Here is a 19,280-nt window from a genome sequence, read left to right as displayed (position 1 = left end):
TCAGTTAAGGAACCGCCTCCATAGGATTGGGCTGTGGGCCAGCCTGGAAAGGATCGTGTTTATTAGTGATGTATGGAGGAGAACCCAGCCCATGGCAGCTGGTGCCATCCCTGGGCTGCTGATCCTGGGTTCTGTAAAAAAGCAGGCTGAGCAAGCCATGGAGAGCAAGCCAGTAAGCAGCACCCCTCCATCAGCTCCTGCCTCCAGGTCCCTGCCCTGTCTGAGTTCCTGTCCTCAATTCCTTTGATGATGAACAGTGATGTGGAAATGTTTGTTTGGGGCTTTCAGTTTTCGTGTTTTCTTTCTTTCTTTCTCACTTTCCTTCCTTCCTTCCTTCCTTCCTTCCTTCCTTCTTTCTTTCTTTCTTCTCTTTTCTTTTTTTAATTTTTTAAATATTTATTTATTTATCTATTTATTTATTTATTGGTCATGTGTTTCATCACAGCAATAGAAGCCCTAAGACATTCCAGAAGGAGAGAAAAGCAAACACATCAGGGGCCAGCTACAGTGCCCTAACAGTTAATGTAGCTGGAACATCAGGGGCCAGCTACAGTGCCCTAACAGTTAATGTAGCTGGAACATCAGGGGCCAGCTACAGTGCCCTAACAGTTAATGTAGCTGGAACAAGGAGCAGGAAGAAGCCTGAAAGGTTGAAGGGGAGGAAGCCAGAGCGCCAGGCAGAAATCAAGGTCCCCTCAGACCCTCAGATCTGTGGTAGTCTGTTGGGGTTTTATTAAGAAAAATGAGAAGTGTGGGAGCCGACCTGACCCCATCAGGTTTCCTTTTTTAACAGATCATTACCTTAACCACTCAGTCACCACATCCCACAAATGTGTCTTTAAAAATAAAAATAATTTTTTTTAAAGTAAAAGACTGCTTGCTCTGGGGGGTGGCTCAGTGCTAGAAACCACTGGCTGATCTTTCAGTAGATGGAATTCATTTCCCAGCACCCACATGGTGGTTCAAAACGATCCTTAACTCCAGACCTAAGGGACCTGCCACCCTCTTCTGGCCTCTATTGCACCAGGCACACACTCATCGCTCATATATACACTCAGGCAAAACATCCGTACACATAAGATACAAAATAATAAATAAATCTTTTTGAAGGTCTGCTCAAGAGGCTAGGGAGATGGCTCAGCAGGCAGGAGTGTCTCAGGGTTGATGGCTGCCAGCCTAGCTCCAAGGCCAGTGAGAAACTGTATCAAAGGAGGAAGTTAAAGAATGAGACAGCAGGACACCCAACATCCTCCTTTAGCCTCCATACATAGGCATACACGCCTACACACACACACACACACACACACACACACACACACACGCACGCACAGATGGAGGGACAGAGGGAGGAGGGAGGGGAGGGGAGAGATGGTTCTAGATGTCACATGGGGAAAAGGCTTCAAAGGGCAAGGGTAAAACAAGATAACTGCTGTCCACACAAGAAACATGGTGCCTTCACCTAGGGAGATGATACCTCAGATTATCAGGAGCAACTGGATTTAAAGTATAATTCAGGCAGGGAACCGGAAGAACTTGATTGATTGGATGAATATCTAGAACAGTAGTGATTCAATCAGGATTGTAGTTACTAGTGTAGTGTTCTTCCTCTCTCTCTCTCTCTCTCTCTCTCTCTCTCTCTCTCTCTCTGTGTGTGTGTGTGTGTGTGTGTGTGTGTGTGTGTGTGTGTGTGTGTGTGTGTTTAAACAGGGAAATCCAGAATTCATCTTCAGGTATATCAAGCTGTCCACATATATAGATGTGACTGTAATATGTTATTATGTCAAGTGGCAAATGTATATGAATCTGGAGCTTGTGGGAAAGCTCAGAATATGAACACAGGACCCTTCTGCCATAAAGAAATGTGCTAAAACCATGAGAGTGCATTGAGAGATTGAGGACAGATGGAGGAAGACCAAGATCCTAAAACTGAGTCCGGGATTCTCCAAGGCTTATATGCTGACAAAATGGAGAGGGACCAGCAACACAGACTAACATGGTCAGAAACAGGGATAAAACCTAAGAAGCCAACTGACAGGAACTGTTGGGGAGAACATGGTGGCTGTGTGATAGGGCTGAGAGTCAACACTTCCTGGTGATGTGACAGCAAACATACTGTACAAGGGCAGCACATTAGTCAGTTTATAGTAATATTGGTATACACAAACTTACCATGTTACCAGTCATATAAAAGCACAGTATATAAATTATGCACAGTATACAACACTTGGTGATATTTCTGCCTGTGCTCACTCTGCTAGCAATCATTACTTCAGATTGTAAGTTACCTCTACAGCATTTTTAAGGTCTGGAAAACACAATGCATCAGCTTCACACTGCTTCTGCTCACCACATCTTTTGATTGTGTGCAGAGGCTACATCCATGATGAACACACACAGCAGTCTGTGTAAGCACACAAGAACAGAGTCACAGGACTGACTGGCTTAGTCATCCAGTCCCCAAACCATACCACTACCACTAAGCAACGCATGGCTGCATTTTATATACTATTGAGTTGGAGAAAGTTTTGAAAATCAATTTCAATATAGGGCTAGGAAATAAAGCCAATATGGAGTGAATTCAAGATAAATAATAGGGAGATTTTGCCTTCTGTGCACAAAAGATTAACTGGCTTGGGAATTGCCCCGATAGCATCAACTAGAAAAGCAGACAAAATAATCTGAAAGAACAGTTTCACACACTAAACAATAGTTCAAAACTGTGACCCTCCTGAGAAAGGAAACTAGTAAAGGAACCTAAAGTGCCCCAGGCTCACACCAGAGGCACTTTCTATTCTACGACACACAAAAGGGGAAGCCAATGTGAGTCTGGTGGACCCAAAGATGAGATCAGAGTATGAAACAGCTAAGCTGGTAGAACTCATGAAGTCACGTGCAGAAAAGAAAAGGTGGCGGTGTGTGGGGGGGGGGGGGTGGGGTGGTACACTCCAGAGCTAATATGCATAATGTATGGAAGGAAACGCTTCAGGATGAACCAGGAGACAACGGGAGACTAAACACTTCCAGCACTTACACAAGATGAAAACAGTGCATATTCCCACACCCACAAGGAATACAGAGATCTCACGATACCTTGGGTAACAGGTGGGAGTCCTCAGAGGGACTTCACAGTGCTAAGGCTTAATCGGTCTCAAAGACCATCAAAATAATCTTAACTATATATTAAAACAAAAAATCTAACACCTCAGAGATGTACATTAAAGTTCAGCATCTAACATAGCCATGTCTAACAATCATTAGGAAAGGGCTGGAGAAATGGCTTAGCCATTAAGAGCACTGTCTGCTCTTCCCCTAAGGACTCAGTTTCAACACAGCACCCACATAGCAGCTCACAGCCATCTGTAACTTCAATTCCATGGGATCCAATATCCTCCATGAGAACCATGGACTGATGCACAGATATACACATGCAGGCAAACACTCAGACACATAAAATAAATTTTTTTCATTAATAGGCATGTAAAGGAGAAGAAAAGATCTATAGTCAGGAAAAAATTTAATTACTAACAAAAGACCAGAAGTTGTATAGGTGATGGCATTATTAATGCCCTCAGAAACAACTATTTGCAATCTTATAAATGTATATAAGTAGGTAAATGAGAGGATAGACCAGTATACTATGTACTGTAGACACAAACAAGAATAATCTGTTTCTGTGAATAAACTCCTATTTGACCATGTATTTGTTCACTTCCTATTACAGCCGCTTTTGCACTGACAGCAGAACTGAAGAACTAAAAGACTAAGAACTGGAGGTGGCTTGCAGCCTTAATCCCAGCACTACACAGGAGAGGGAGAAGCATGGGTTCCCCTGAGCTACACAGCAAGACTGTCAGAAACACAAAGGAGAGAGAGGGCAGTAACTCAGCTGGCACAGTGCTTGCATTGCAAGCATGAGGTCCTGGGTCCGATCCTCAGAACTCATGGAAAAAAGCAAGGAGAGACAGCTCAGGCTTGTAATCTCAGAGCTGGGGAAGCAGGGACAAGCTGGTCCCTGGGGCTCCCTGGAGAACCATGCCAGCCCACTGAGATCTTATCTCCATGAAAAAAAAGAAAGAGAGAAAGAAAGAAAGAAAGAAAGAAAGAAAGAAAGAAAGAAAGAAAGAAAGAAAGAAAGAAAGAAAGAAAGAAAGAAAGAAAGAGGGAGGAGCTGGGGCCTAGAAAGATTGCTCAGTGGTTAGCAGTGCTTGCTAACAGAACTTCCAGAGGACCCAAGTTCAATTCCCAGCACCCACATAGCAGTTCACAACCATGTGAATTCCATGTCCCAGGCAATCCAATGCCCTCTTCTGACCTCCTCGGGCATCAGGTACACAAGTGATGCATAGAACACTCATAACATTTTTTAAAATTTTTTAAGGAGGTAGACAGCACCTGAGAAATGGCACCCAAGGTTGTCTGTCTGTTGGGTCCTCAGGATTGCACACATGTGCATTCGTGCACACACACATTAACACACAGGTACTCACATATATATACATGCAACTGCATGCACATACTCTTGACAGAATCAAGAACTAAAATAGATAGGTACATAGATAGGTAGGTAGATAGATAGATAGATAGATAGATAGATAGATAGATAGATAGATTAGGTAGATAGTAGAGAAATAAATAAATAACAAAATCAAAATAGCTGTAAGGAATGCCTACAAGGCTAATGCTCTTCCTGAGATGTATCTGAAACAAGAATGTTAAAGCCGTGCTTAAGGCAAAGCACGTGTGACCTTTGAGTTTAACCTCGTCAACACTCCTCAACCATAAACCTGAATAATGCACTATCAACCAACCCACATTGGCACTTATAAAATGAATTCTTCAGGATAAGAGAAATAAGCAAACCAGCTTTTCCTTTTACTTAGTGTTTACACTGAGTTAATCTTTAGCCGTGGTTATAAATTACATCCTTCGAGCAATGTAACTCCACAAGCCACAAATTATATATACAGCTATTGTTAGGACACTTGGAGGTTTCTCTCCATCCTGCCAAATCTCAAGAATGCATTATCTCCTTGTAATCCTGCTACATGCTGACTGCCCATTCCATCTTTTCCTGCTTGTCTCTAATAAACATAATGTAATGGTTATTCAATTCATATGGATGGCAGTTCCCATAGCTGTCAAATGCCCATAGGCTGGAATACAGATCTGGTCAGTAGATTACATTGCTTACCCATCTTCTCAAGCTGTATGTAAACTTATGGCATCTAAGACCATACTGTGTTTTACGCAGATGTCTAATAGGTAAAACAAATAAAAACAGACATTTTTCTGAATCATCCAGAAGAGGGCGTCCATAACCCTGCACACTCAGCATCTCAGCCTCTCTTTCAAATTCCTTTTCAGTCTCCTACCCCCCACCCCCCAATCTCTTCTTAAGTGCAGAACAACCTGGGCTCTGATTAAACACTGACTTACCAACCCAACCCACCTCCAAGTTCCTCCTCTGTTGCTTTGGTCTCACTTTTATTCAAGCAGCAACAAGCCCTCACAAGCTCACCTTGATTGCTAGAGACCCTCCTCCCCTTGCTTTCCCATTCTCTACATAAAAGTGGTCTAGTGAGAACGCTGCAGGGGAATTACTGTGGATCAAGAAAACATCTGCAGGTAAGAAGATGAAAAGAAGTAGCTATCCTGTAAACCTCCCCGCCCAGTGATGCTTGCCCTTAATCCCAGCACTGCACTCTGGAGGCAGAGGCAGGCAAATCTCTGTAAACTCAAGGCCAGCCTGGTCTACATAGTAAGTTGCAGGATATCCAGGGATATGTAGAGAGACCTTGTCTCATAGATAGATAGATAGATAGATAGATAGATAGATAGATAGATAGATAGATAGATAGATAGATAGACAGATAGACAAAAAAAATTAAAGTATATTTTCCTGATGAAAGTCTCCTAACCTTTTCTAGTCCCACTATTGTAAACACAGAATGAATACGGATGCCTAAAAACAAACCAGCTTTCGGTCCTTCCATCACTGAACAGCTGAAACAGATCTTTACACGTGAGAAAGGTGTGCCTACTTTTGCTCACACTGCTGTTCTCTGAACGTTCAGTTTACTTGTGGCAGAAAGCTTACATAACTCGCTGACCATCCATCCCTGATGACCCTAACAGGGTCAAGCAGACTGACCGCAGCACAAATAACACATGGCCAGACCCTGAAGAGCAGGTTCCGTGCATGATCCACCACAGCAGACTCCTGAAGGCAGCGATACCAAAGGCACTACACCTCCGGTTCTGCCTTACCCTCACCAGACCTCAACACGCACCCTGTGTGAGAGCAGCCTTGCCCCTTCTCGGGCTATATGAAGAATGCAATAAAAACTAAAAACAGTGCAGGTTTTCACCCCTATTCTAAAGCAACCCTCTTGATAATTATGTAACATATATTAACATAAATGTAAGGGGACTAAAATTGTACCTGTTTTGTTTGCACCCTGCCTCTGATGTAAGTACTAATACTACACGAAGGCAGAAAAGAGATGGAGAAATAAGTAAATATGAAAACTCCAAAATATAAGTAAAACCATATGCAAAGAAAAGAACCACAACCACACGTCTTCACAAACAGAGGCGGAGGCTGCCGCTGTGAATGCAGTGATTCTTGGTTATTTCCTCCAAACTGAAACCTTCCCTCTTGAAGGGAGGAAGGAAGGAGGCTCGGAAAGCTTACAGGGCCCAAAAAGGGAAAGACACCTACACTTTGACCTTTCCCATGTATGTCACTCGCCTTTCCTGTGGCTGGCACCTGACAAAAGCAACTCAATGGAGAACGGTTCAGGGTACAGTCCACTGCGGCAGGACATCCCGCCCACAGTCAGGCAGCAGGGAATGGTAAACACTTGCTCTCTCTCCTCTTTATTCAGTCCAGGACCCAGTGGGGCCACGCGCCTTTGAGAGTCTTCCCACCTCAGTTAACCTAATTAAGACAGTGTTTCACAAGCCTGCCCAGAGTCCTAGAGTCCTCACAGGTCTACGTGGAAGCCCATTTCCTAGGCAACTCTAGATCCTGTCAAGTTGATGATCTGTATTAAACGCCATAACTCATCAGGTCCTTTTTGATCTACTACTATTCAGAGAGAAATAAAGAAGAGAGTTATTCATAATGATGTAATTCAAAGAGTCCAAAAAAGTAGCCATGGTGTATCATAAGAGAAGAAACCTGATCCGCTTCCTGGATCGATTTCAAAAGGGAAATTTCCTCTAAAACCAGTACCTAGCATCCTTTGTCCTTAAAAGTTAAAATAAATTTTAACCTATCTGTAAATGTCCCATGGAGCACAGGAGCTATAAAAGCAAAGCATTATAATAGAAAAATAAAGCACTCTACCTCTCAGCAGTAAATGCAGACTCTGTGTCGATGTAGACCACAGCCCCTTCTAATCCTCCCAGGCTGGTAGGTAATGTAGCTAAGACACTCATCATTATGCAAAACTGAGTTTTTCCGCAACCTGGTGGACCTGTAATCTAAAAAACAAAGTGCATGTTATATATGTGTATATAAAATTTGTATAAACATTGTAAGCTGGACAAAGAAAATTATTTTAGAATTTGCTGAAAAAAAAAAGCAATCCCATAACCTTGGTTGGAAGAAAGAATTAAGCCCTAAGACCCCCACTGCAGGTAGCATGCTAACTTTTCTCTTATAGGTGGATAATTAGGATATATATCCTTGGGAGCAATGAAAATATGGTCACTCAGTCAATCTCCTTCTGTGCTTTGTTGCCAAATGTGAAATTATAATTGAGAAAGGCTAGAAGTGTCAGTCACTCCCTGTATGTTCTCCTGTTGACAAATGGCATTGTGAAAATACTACTGAAGAATTGACTGCTGGGCAGCATAGGGTACAGTCACCTGTCACTCAGACAGGGTCAGTAGATATGGCATAGTAACACAGAGCTTGTCTGTCCCGTCTTTCTTATCATGTTTTTATTTATTTTTTATTTATTTATTTTGGTTTTTGGAGACAGGGTTTCTCTGTATAGCCCTGGCTATCCTGGAACTCACTTTGTAGACCAGGCTGGCCTCGAACTCAGAAATCTGCCTGCCTCTGCCTCCCAAGTGCTGGGATTATTAATTTTTATTTTTTGAGAAAGGGTCTCACTGTGTAGCCCTTGGCTAGCCCAGAACTTCCTATGTAGTCCTGGAACTCAGAACTCTGCCTCTGCCTGAGGCTGAGAGTAAAGGAATGTATCACCACACCCAGCTGCTCATCTTTTCATCAAAGGTGTGCCCCTCCGTAAATTCAAGTTTACAGTCTTTGCGGTGGGGTAGCCAGGAAACCTCTGTGATCCAGTGAGTTCTCATAAGCACTCCTCATCCACTACAGATCCTATCTCGTACAGCCTGAGTGCTCTCCCAAAGGCTCACACCCTTTGAGCTTTGTCCTCAGTTCACTGGTGTTTGAGGTAGTGGAAACTAACAGGGTCAGGCTGATGGAAGATAATTAGGTCAGACAGGAGGACAGAAGGGATTATTGTCCCTCTTAGTCCAAAGGCCCATTCTGCATACAGTATTTTCCTTCTTGCTTCTCGGCCATAATGTAACATAGCCAGGTGGTTCTTGCCAACAGGCTAGAGCCATGTTGTTTGGATCTTCTAGCCACTAGATTCTGAGCCAAATAAACCTCTCGACTATATAAAAGTACCCAACCTTCAATATTCTGTTACAGCACATGGTATAGTAATAGACTCAAACAAGTTTCCATAAAACCCAGCGAATCTGATACCATCTGAAATGTTCTTTTTCCTGTCTAACATCAACTTCTTTGTTGTCAGATGCCTAACAATAAATAAAATAGAAAAGCTAAAAGATTTTTTTACAAGAAATGTCCAACTACTCCTGCACCCAACAATTACCATTTTATGGCATTTACAATGCTATCTTCTGCTATACTAATCTGTCTGTCCATCTCTCCATTAGAAGATTTTTGTACTTCAAAGTAAGTCAAAGGCACCAAATATGATTTCTCCCAAGAATTCTGCATACATACCATTCTAGAGTTTAATATGTACAGTATTTTCCTTTTGAATTTCTCATTTGTAAACATAATCTACCATTTCATGAATATGAACACTAGACACAAATTAGTTATTTGTTTATGGTACTAGGGATTGAACTCAGGGGTCTGTGTGTTTAGGCAAGCATTCTAATGCTGAGCAATAACTTCATTCCTATATATGTAATTTAAACTCCTATGAAATCAAATTTTACTACTCCCAGGAAGTGACACAGGCATTGCTATCTAATCAAGAAGTTTTAGCAGGCTGAGCCAGGTGTGGTGGTGCACGCCTTCAATCCCAGCACTTGGGAGGCACAGGCAGGGGGATTTCTGAGTTCGAGGCCAGCCTGGTCTACAAAGTGAGTTCCAGGACAGCCAGGGCTATACAGAGAAGCCCTGTCTCGAAAAACAAAACAAAACAAAACAAAAAAAAAAAAAAAAAAAAAAAAAAACAAAAACCAAAAAAAGTTTTAGCAGGCTGGTAGTACAGGCTTTTAATCCTAGCTACCTGAAAAGCTGAACAGGCAGAATCAAGGCATATCTAAGCTACAGAGGGAGTTCAAGGCCAGTGGAGGCAGCGTTTTATCTCAGAATGAGCATTGGAAAAGGATGGAAAAGGATGGAAACGACGACTCGATACGCCGTTCAGCAGTAAAGTGCTTATCTAGCATGGGTTATGTCCTGAGTTCCTTGTCAGTGCTACAAACACACTCAAAGACCACCTGTGTGCATGAAGTCCTTCATTTTTGAGGCTATACCTTCCCTGATAACATCTTTACCTCCATGAGATTTTCTAAAGAAAGAAATCCTTAATGGATTTCATTTTTGCAACAGAATCTAGCTATTAGCCTAGATCATACTATTTACACTTTTCAATATTTACACCTTACAATCCTTCTTATTATTTCTACATCATTGTTACTATTAGTATTATTACTCTTTACTCCTCCTCTTCCTCCTCCTCTTCTATATTGTGCATAGCCCACATGTGAAGGTCGAAGGACAACTTTAGGCAGTAGATTCTTCCACCTGAAGATCTGGAGATCTGGGGACTGAACTTGGGCTTTGGCTCACATGGCAAGCACCTTACTCTCTCATCCATCTCAATTGCCCCCTTAAAAAAATTTTTTTAAGAGGGGTCTCATTTTGTAGTCCTGGCTAGCCTAGAACTCACTATACAGACTAGGCTGACCTTGAACTCACAAAAATCCACCTCCCTCTGCCTCCTGAGTGCTGGGATTAAAGGTATGTAACAAATCTAGCCAAAAATATTCTTTAGTTGCTTTAAATATATAGCGTTCTTCCTTTGATTGACCAAGACTGAACAGTTTGTTTTGATCACGAAAACTCCACAAGTCTTTTATCATTACCAAAGTCAACACAAATCAGACTGTTCATTGGGTATCGTGACAAAAGAGACTCCAGTCAGTAGAAGTTGCACATGAATTCTGAAACTGAATAAATCCGTGCATGTTAGAGTGTGAACTGACGAAGAAATGGGGGAGCAGGCTGTCTGCCCACAAGTTTTGTCTATTGCCAGGTCTTGGCTATATTCTCTGATTTAATGAAATTAAAACTGCTAAATGCATGGTGATCTTAGTGGAATGTAATATAGATAACATATATGAAAATATTCAATAAAGTATCAAGTACCATGAAAATATACTGTATTAATTTACTATTCATTCCATCTTCTAAAAACATATACCTAAAAAAAGATTAAGTAAAGTCTCATTTGCTCTGACCTGTCGCTTTCATGTGCGACCTTAATACAGTCTGGGGAAACACAATGTCACATGGGTAGTGATACCTGGGCTTGTTGGCTCGTTTGAGTTTGAATTAAACTATAGTAACTATTTCTAGTATATTCTTCATATATTTTTCCTTCTTGTGTGTGTGTGTGTGTGTGTGTGTGTGTGTGTGTGTGTGTGTTTATGGACTGCCAGGAGTAAAATTTCATTATTTTTCAGATTTATCTATTGGGGGAAAATATCTCAACATCAATAAAGTTAGCTTCAGACAGTTTAGCCCTGAATTCTACCATCCAAACCACAAGATTTCAAGTTGTGTTCAGTTCCCAGCTTCAACCCAGTGATGGTTACAGAGAAAACCTGCCAAGTCAGAACAGTCAAAGTCACTTGCTTCTTGGACACTCAGAGTGAACGAACTATTTGCACACAGAAATACCTAGAAGATAAAAGTCAGTTGCACATAGTTAAGCTGATGCCATAACCCCTCTCCATGAAAAATCAACAACAACAACAACAAAAAATACTAAAGAAAAAGTCTTAGTGCAGGCCTTTCAAATATCAGTAGCAACATAGCAAAAAACCAGTGACTCACTTTGAGGAGGAAAACTACTATTCCCCATAACAGAAAATCTACTATCACTCACTCCATCCTAGAGTTTGATTGCGTGGGTGAAAAAGAAGATAAAGCCTAGACCAGCTAGGACCCCAAATCTTACCAAGTTAACTCTGCACATCTGGGATTGGGGCAGCAAGACAGTGCACTCTGCCAAGCCACTACTTGGCAAAAGAAAAAACTAAGGCTTTTCTAGCTCAGACCTGAAACAAGACAGCTCATGGGAGCTGCTTTTTTTTTTCCTAGCAACCCCCTTCCCCTGGGCAAGCATCTAAGTACTTGTCTGTATTTGCTTAAGAATTATGCAGAAATATGGTTAGGTCTTCAGACCTACATAATTCATTTTATAACTATCTCTCTGAATCCTAATACCTGAATCTCAGAAAGGCTACAATCAAGCCTTGTGAAAGAAGACCGGATCTTAATTTATCAACCATCAGCGTGTAAAAGCTTATATCCAACACTCTCTCCACCATTACTATATACTGACAACTAGTGTGTGTGTGTGTGTGTGTGTGTGTGTGTGTGTGTGTATGTGAAAAGAGATGACCAGAGAAGGAAAAAAAACAGGACATAGAAATGACAGACATTCCAAGTTGCACAGTAAAAATCAAACTGCATGAAGACAAATCATTATCCAATAACAGCACTTCCTGAACATGCTATGTGACCGATCCTAAGGCACCATTAGGAATCATTGTATTTCTTATATTTTTGGTTGTGAGCCTAGCCTTTAACGGCTGAGCCATCTCTCCAGCCCTGTATTTCTAAAGTAAGGAATGATAAAGAAACCAACAGTACATGCTAAAATCTTGTTTTGACTGGAGCCTTTCACAGTAACACGTCAGGTAAAGAAATCATGTGAGAGCAGCACACGTAAGAGATCACCCACACACACACACACACACACACACACACACACACTTTTCCCACCACTACGGCTACAAGGGGACCACCGAACCCAACTGTAACTGGACAAGACAAAACCTATTTTCACAGATCTGTAGGTCCACAGGAAAAAAAATTAAGATTTACTACAGGTCTCAGCAGTAATCTAATGACCCACGTAAGTCTCACACCTTCCTATTGCAGGCTCTGCAGGTATCTGAGCTTACAAGCCTTCCTCTCACCACCTCCTGTGACCATGTAGGACACGCTAATCTTAGCAATGAGAAGAAAAAGAAATCCTGAGTTGTGACTTTTACCCACAAGAATATGGGGATGTTAAATCAGGATTCTGGTTCACTTTGGGGAACATTAGAATTTATCCACTTATCTCAAATCTCAAATTATCTCAGGTTGGTCTTCCAGAGGTACTTGTGAATCAAGATACACAGACTTGGCATCTTTTAATTGACAAAAGCTTGGACCATTGCCCTAGACCATAAACCCTAGATCATAAAATGAAACTATCTTTTGATGGTATCTTTTTAAAGTTTCTTTTACATTGATTGATTGATTGATTGATTGATTGAGGGGTACATCACAGTGTGTATGGAGATCAGAGGGCAGCCAGCACGAGTCAGCTCTCTCCTCCTACCACATGGATCCTAGGAATAGACTTGGTGGCAAGCACCTTTACCCATGGAGACATCCTGCCAGCCCCTGGCAAGACAACACCTCTAAATACAACGCTAGCCTTACCTACTCACAATAACATCTATCTTGTGGACTTTTAGCAAGGACAGTATTGACCCCAGGAGTAAGACTCCGTTTTTAAGAAAACAGTAGCTTATTGTTTTACATTTGCACAGTAGACACACAGCACAGAAACAAATGCATAGCATATCTATAACATTAGATTTTCCATGGACAGTGAAGATAGAAGAGAGTTGGGGGGGATTAAAGGCTCCTTAATTTATGATAATGAAAAAAAAATAGTTGATAATCATTGACATAATACACACTTCTAAAGTTTAGGCTTCAACCTTATCCTCACTGTTCCTTTTCAATTATAATAGATTTAGAATTACTTGTTTACATATTCCACAAGTAAAACCTCCTGGTTCTTTAGGCAATCCGACAAAGGCCCTGGCTCCCAGGACTGCTGTTGCTGAGGCTCTGCGTGAGCACTGCTTTGACTCTATCTACTTCCTACCTCAGTGCTGTAACTGATGATGTAAATGACCGTCCCCAGATCCAGGGAGTTCACAGAAGTTAAAATGGATGATAAACACATTCTGAGATTAAAAGGTAAAGCTAGGGAAGAGCATATAAAAATGACACGAGAACGTTCCCAGGTTTATATTTACTCCCTCAATCCCTTCCAGACCTCTGAATGAGAAACAAGACTGTGGTATGCCGTGACGCTCCACACCTCTATTACTTGTCTACTGCTGTAAACAATCACCACAGATTCAGAAGCCTGAAGGAAGACTCATTCATTATCTTAGAGGTCTGAGTCCTGATGGGCTGAACAGAACTCTCGGCACAGGATCTCATACGGCTAAAATCAAGGTTCTCAACTGTACCGGGCTCCAGTCTGGAAAACTGAGCGTCCACTCCCAGGCCCAACCAGGTTGTTGGCAAAATCTGTGCTTCTGCTCTAGGTCTGAGGTTTCTTTCTTGTGTTCCTCTGAGAGCTTGGAACGTGCTTATCGTTCCTGGTGGCCGCATGCATTCTTGGTTATATACCCACTTCATCTCCAAACCAGCGACACCGTCAGTATCCCCCATGCTTTGAATCTGTCTTCCTCAGATCAGTGGGAGAACAACGGTCACAGGACTGTGAAAGCCGCTGAGCCGTATGACACACCTTAATCATGGCAACGGCATGCCTTAACCACAGCCATGACATCTCACTGTACTCACAAATACCAGGGCTGAGAATACAATGTCATTGGGAGGTGTCTTAGTCACTGCTTTATTGCTCTGAAGAGACACCATGACCACAGCAACTCTTAGAAAAGAAAGGGTTTAATTGGGGGCTGGCTTACAGTTTCAGAGGCATTTATTTTATTATCATCATGGCAGGGAGCACGGCAGCATCCAAGCATACTGCTGGAGAAGTATCTGAGAGCTACATCCTGATCTGAAAGCCAAGACACACTGGACCTGGCATAGGCTTTTGAAACCTCAAAGCCCACTCCAGTAACACATTTCTTCCAACAAGGCCACACCTACTCCACCATGGCCATACCTTCTAATCCTTCTAATCCTCAAACGGGGTCACTCTCTGATAGCTGAGCATTCAAATATATGAGCCTGTTGGGGTCACTCTTACTCAAATCACCACAGGAAGCCGCTTTAGAAATTTTGCCAGATATAATGTCTCTGAGAACAGAGACCTAGTACCTTAATAAGGAGTTTTTTATTATATGCACATATAAATGCATATATACATTTGTATGCACACTAGTAGACAGCCAGTCTTTCAGATGGACCCAGTGATCCTCACCCTTTGTATTTGTGCCTTTTGTGGTCCCCTCCACATTACCAGATTTGTCTGTATGTCTAACAGAATATATAAGAAATGCTGGCATATAACTTCTAAACTGCCATGCCTACCTTGTTCCCTTGGTTCATACACACACACACACACACACACACACACACACACACACACACACGAGAGGTCAGCTGTCACAGCATGAAGGCACTCTAATACTCCTTTGGAGAGGTTCACATGGCAAAGAACTCCCCAGCCATGTAAGTGAGCCACCTCGAAGGCAGCAGTTCAGACAATGTCAGCCTAGGCCAATACTCTAACTGTAATCTCATAGCAGATCTGAACCAGAAACATTCAACTAAGCTGCTCTCAAATTCTTGACCCAAAGAATCTGTATGAGAAAATAAATACGGTTTTAGCCATTAAGCTTTGGAGTGATTTGTTAAATGATGTCTTAAATGATGGTAAAGATACACAAAATTAAGAAACATATAACTTTAAAAACATTTAAGGAAAAAAAGCACCTAAAAGATTCATTCAATGTTCATCAATAGAATTTCTTAAGCATACTATTTTGATAATTTTAAACCAATTCACATAAATTAATATTAAATGTATATGAATAAATATTAAATACAAACTATTATACTCTGCAAATGTAAATAACATTAAAAACCTCAAGACCTGGACTGGGAAGATAGCTCAGCAGTTAAGAGCACATAAGGCTCTTGCAATGCCTAATATGCGCTTAAACCTTCAGTGACCTTAAAAATGCCATGTGAATGGAACTAAACAGAAATGACTATGGATTGCTTAAGTTCATTTATGTGACGTGCTTAAAAGAAGCAAATTTATAGGGAACGAAAATGGATCCATTGCCTGGGCTTAGGATGAGAGTGAGAATTCACTGTAAGTGGAACAGCGAAGACTTTGTAACTACAGTGTGACTGCATTGGTGAGTGTACAGCTACAAGCTTATTTAAGTCACATTTCCTTACAATGCTTGGATTCTAGATTATTTAAATTATGCCTAAATGAAGCTGCTTTTTGAGGTATCCATATGATCTCTAAAAGATCCTCAGTGCTCAGAAAAAATAAAATTAAGATCCTAAGGATGGACAAAGTCTGATTATACCAAGGTAAGAAGATGTGAGCCAGGAAGAATTTCTGTGCACGGTTAGTGGGAGTAGAAGGCAGCCCAGCACTCTGGAGGACAATCGGTCCTGGCTGTGTGAGGTTACCCCCGTGCATACCCTACAACCCCCAAGCCACTCCAGGGCAGATGCTGCAAGCAGCGGCCACCCAGAAAATTCTTCAGGCTCTGCATATCATATGGTCTCTGTCACAGATAATTAAACTCTGCCCTTGTGTCACAAGACAACCACACACAAAATGTAAACAAATGAGCTTGGCCATAAAACTTAATTTACACAAATAGGCAGTGAACAGAATTTAACTGCTGGGAGATAGTTCTCTAATTCCTGCCCCAGAGAAAAACTTCCATGTGCTATCTCCAGCAGCTATGTACAAAAATATCCACAGGACTTACTCATATTAGTAGCAAATGAAAAACAACCCAAATGTCCACTAATAACAAAAAGAGTAAACTGTGACATATTTTCAAAATGAAATATAATACAGCAATAAAGATTATGTTCTTGCAACCTGAAATAACATGAAAAAAATCTTAGAAATAACATGAAGTCAGAAAAGCAATTCATAAAGAAGACATGAGATACGGCTGAATCACAAATATATGATTTTTAAAGTTCAAGAATAAGCAAAGCAAGAACGGTGTGCCTCTTATGTAACCATAAAGTAGAAGGAAACTCAGAGAATGGTAAACATTCAGGCTGCAGGTAAGCTAAGGTATTCCCTGTATGCAAATGAAAGCCCTCAAAAGATTCTAGAAATGACCTAAGCGAGGGCAGAACATAAAGAATTTATTATTGATTATATTATTAAAGATGATAAGCCAGTCAGGTGGATCATAACAAACCCTCAAAAGGTTTCTAGCCTCCATTTGAATTCAAACAGAATTAGCAAAATGACAAGGTGGGGGCAGAGAGGGGGGAAATACATGCATTGGCTACCCTTCTTTAGATTAATTTTTTTTCTGTGTAAGTAAATTTACAACTCCATTAATATTACAATCCTTAATTGACCTGATCCAGCCTCATCTCAAAAATGATTGTAGAAAAATTTAATTCTGGCACCATCTGGTGGCAACGCATGACAACAACAGCCCTTCAATTAGCTTATCCATTCTTCAACTATTTATTTAATAGGCATCTACTAGACATAGCAGTCTTTAAATCTCTCTAGGAATATAAGAAATAAAATATTCCCTAAGACAGGGTTCCTATCTTTAAGAAAAAAATCATTTAAATTATGATTATGAGAACTGTAAGAAACTGCTGGAATATAGCTCAGTGAACCAGACATTGCATAAAATGCTTGAAGCCATGGGTTCAAAACCCAGCACCTCATGACGCATGTGCCGTGTGCATGTGCACACACACTCACACACACACTCACACTCACTAACATGCAACATGTCTGCTCCTAGAACTTTGCTTCCAAACTTTTCTGGCAAGGAATTCTTACAGGCTTCCATACACACCATACACACCAATATACACCATACACACCAATATACACCATACACACCAATATACACCATATACACCAATGCAGCTTTCAAAGTAAAGAGCCACAGTGCTCTTGAAACATCATTCAGAAGGCACAGCCTAATTTTCCCTTCCCTGACCGTGAGCTTGGTGGGGCTCACTTACAATGAAGAGAACCTGTCATAAGCAGTGGTATGATCGCCAAGGACATCACCACGTCCACTGACAGAAGCGAACAAGGACATCATGATAAGATACAGGCAGACTGTGAAGACCCCAGTTAGGGGGAAAAAATACCATAAAACAGCACCAGTCTGCCAGCTGCGAGGGTAAGCCTCCTAGGAGTTAGCGTCTCTGGGTTTCTTACACCGTGGCTGACTGCAGGCATTGCCAACATGGCTAAGCTCAGACACTCCAGAAGACACGGAGAAGTCAGTGTTTATTGTTGCTTTAAGCCGCTTAGCTTGAGGATAGCTCACTGTACAACTACATAAGATAACACAGTAAGTTATCGCTTCCTAGAATCAAAGGCTATCAATAGCAGGGAACAAAACTAACTCGATATAGTTTAATATATTACTTGCTCAAATATTATCAGAATTGATTCACACTGGAAATCTGCAAAGTAGAGATCCTTTCTTTAATTCACTCAATTGTTTCCTAATACTCTTTCATAATATTCACCATTGCATATGGTGTAAGCATGTGTGTGTATTCACGCATGTGTGTGCATGTGTGAGTGGGGGGTAGGGGGCTGAGATCAACACTTAATGCTATTCTCTACTCCTGTGACCTTATGCTCTGAGCCAGACTCAGGTCCTTTCCGCCACACTGGTATTACAGACATACACCACTGCACCTGGCTTCTATATGGGGGCTGGAGACCCAGACTCAGCTCCTCATGACTGTGATGGGGGCTGGAGACCCAGACTCAGCTCCTCATGACTGTGATGGGGGCTGGAGACACAGACTCAGCTCCTCATGACTCTGGGACAAGCATAAGGGCTCTGCCCACTCAGCCACCTCCCCAGACCCAATATTTATCACTCTCTAAAGCAATTCAAAGAAACAAAATCCCAGACACATCTAGTTAGTCAGCAAGGATGTATTTAATACCTTCATTTATAAAGCAACTACAGTGATCCTGGCAGGACTATGCCAGCAAAGTACCTGGACTTAATTCACAGTTCTTTTTCATGAGATAATTTATGCTTTTTTTTTTAAAGATTTATTTATTTATTATATGTAAGTACATTGTAGCTGTCCTCAGATACTCCAGAAGAGGGAGTCAGATCTCATTACGGATGGTTGTGAGCCACCATGTGGTTGCTGGGATTTGAACTCAGGACCTTCGGAAGAGCAGTCGGTGCTCTTACCTGCTGAACCATCTCATCAGCCCTTTTTTTTTTTAATTAAACATTCCTCCTGGATCTGTTACTTATAGAAAAAGGTATGGGTTTCCTTTACCTCTGTGAGAGATCCACAAGGCACACCACCGTGCAATGCTTCATCCAAGGCGCACAGGGTAGTAGACAGGAATGCCGGTGAGAGATGTGCAGACCTTCGTGTCTTTAACTCATAAGCCTGTGTGAGAAAAGCATCACGGGTCTTTCAGCTACTAATCAATCAGAACCACAAACCAAATCTGTAACCACAAGCTGCCTCCTTCCTTCCTCTGCTATTCATTTGAACAGTGAGTATTTACCCAGTGCCCATGACTAAGGGGTTAGAACACTGGACGGCTACAATGTTAACAAGAGATGGAGATTTACAGACAAAAAGGTACTCAAAAGAGTAGCAAAATTACAGTTATGATGTAGCAATGAAGCTAACTGGGGAATCACCACAACTTGAGAAACTGTATTCAAGGGTTGCA

General features: G+C 41.5%; 1 protein-coding gene across 24 annotated transcripts in view; it reads right to left on the bottom strand.

Annotated features, from left to right (window-relative positions):
- Positions 1 to 19,280, bottom strand: part of Rad51b (RAD51 paralog B) — a 550,979-nt gene that overhangs the window by 525,941 nt on the left and 5,758 nt on the right. For all 24 annotated transcript variants that reach the window (XR_003950009.1, XR_003950005.1, XR_003950017.1 and 21 more), the window contains 2 exons: positions 18,872 to 18,988; positions 7,352 to 7,488 (listed from right to left, as the gene is read on the bottom strand). Coding sequence is in view for 9 of the 24 variants with exons in the window: in NM_009014.3 (NP_033040.2) it covers positions 7,352 to 7,488; positions 18,872 to 18,988 (254 nt within the window). In the remaining 15 variants the exon portion in view is untranslated. The remainder of the gene's footprint in view (positions 1 to 7,351; positions 7,489 to 18,871; positions 18,989 to 19,280) is intronic.

The sequence above is a fragment of the Mus musculus genome, chromosome 12 (assembly GCF_000001635.26).
Source record: "Mus musculus strain C57BL/6J chromosome 12, GRCm38.p6 C57BL/6J".
Taxonomy (NCBI): domain Eukaryota; kingdom Metazoa; phylum Chordata; class Mammalia; order Rodentia; family Muridae; genus Mus; species Mus musculus.
Note: the sequence above shows the minus strand (reverse complement) of the source record. Positions and strands in the feature narration are given on the sequence as shown.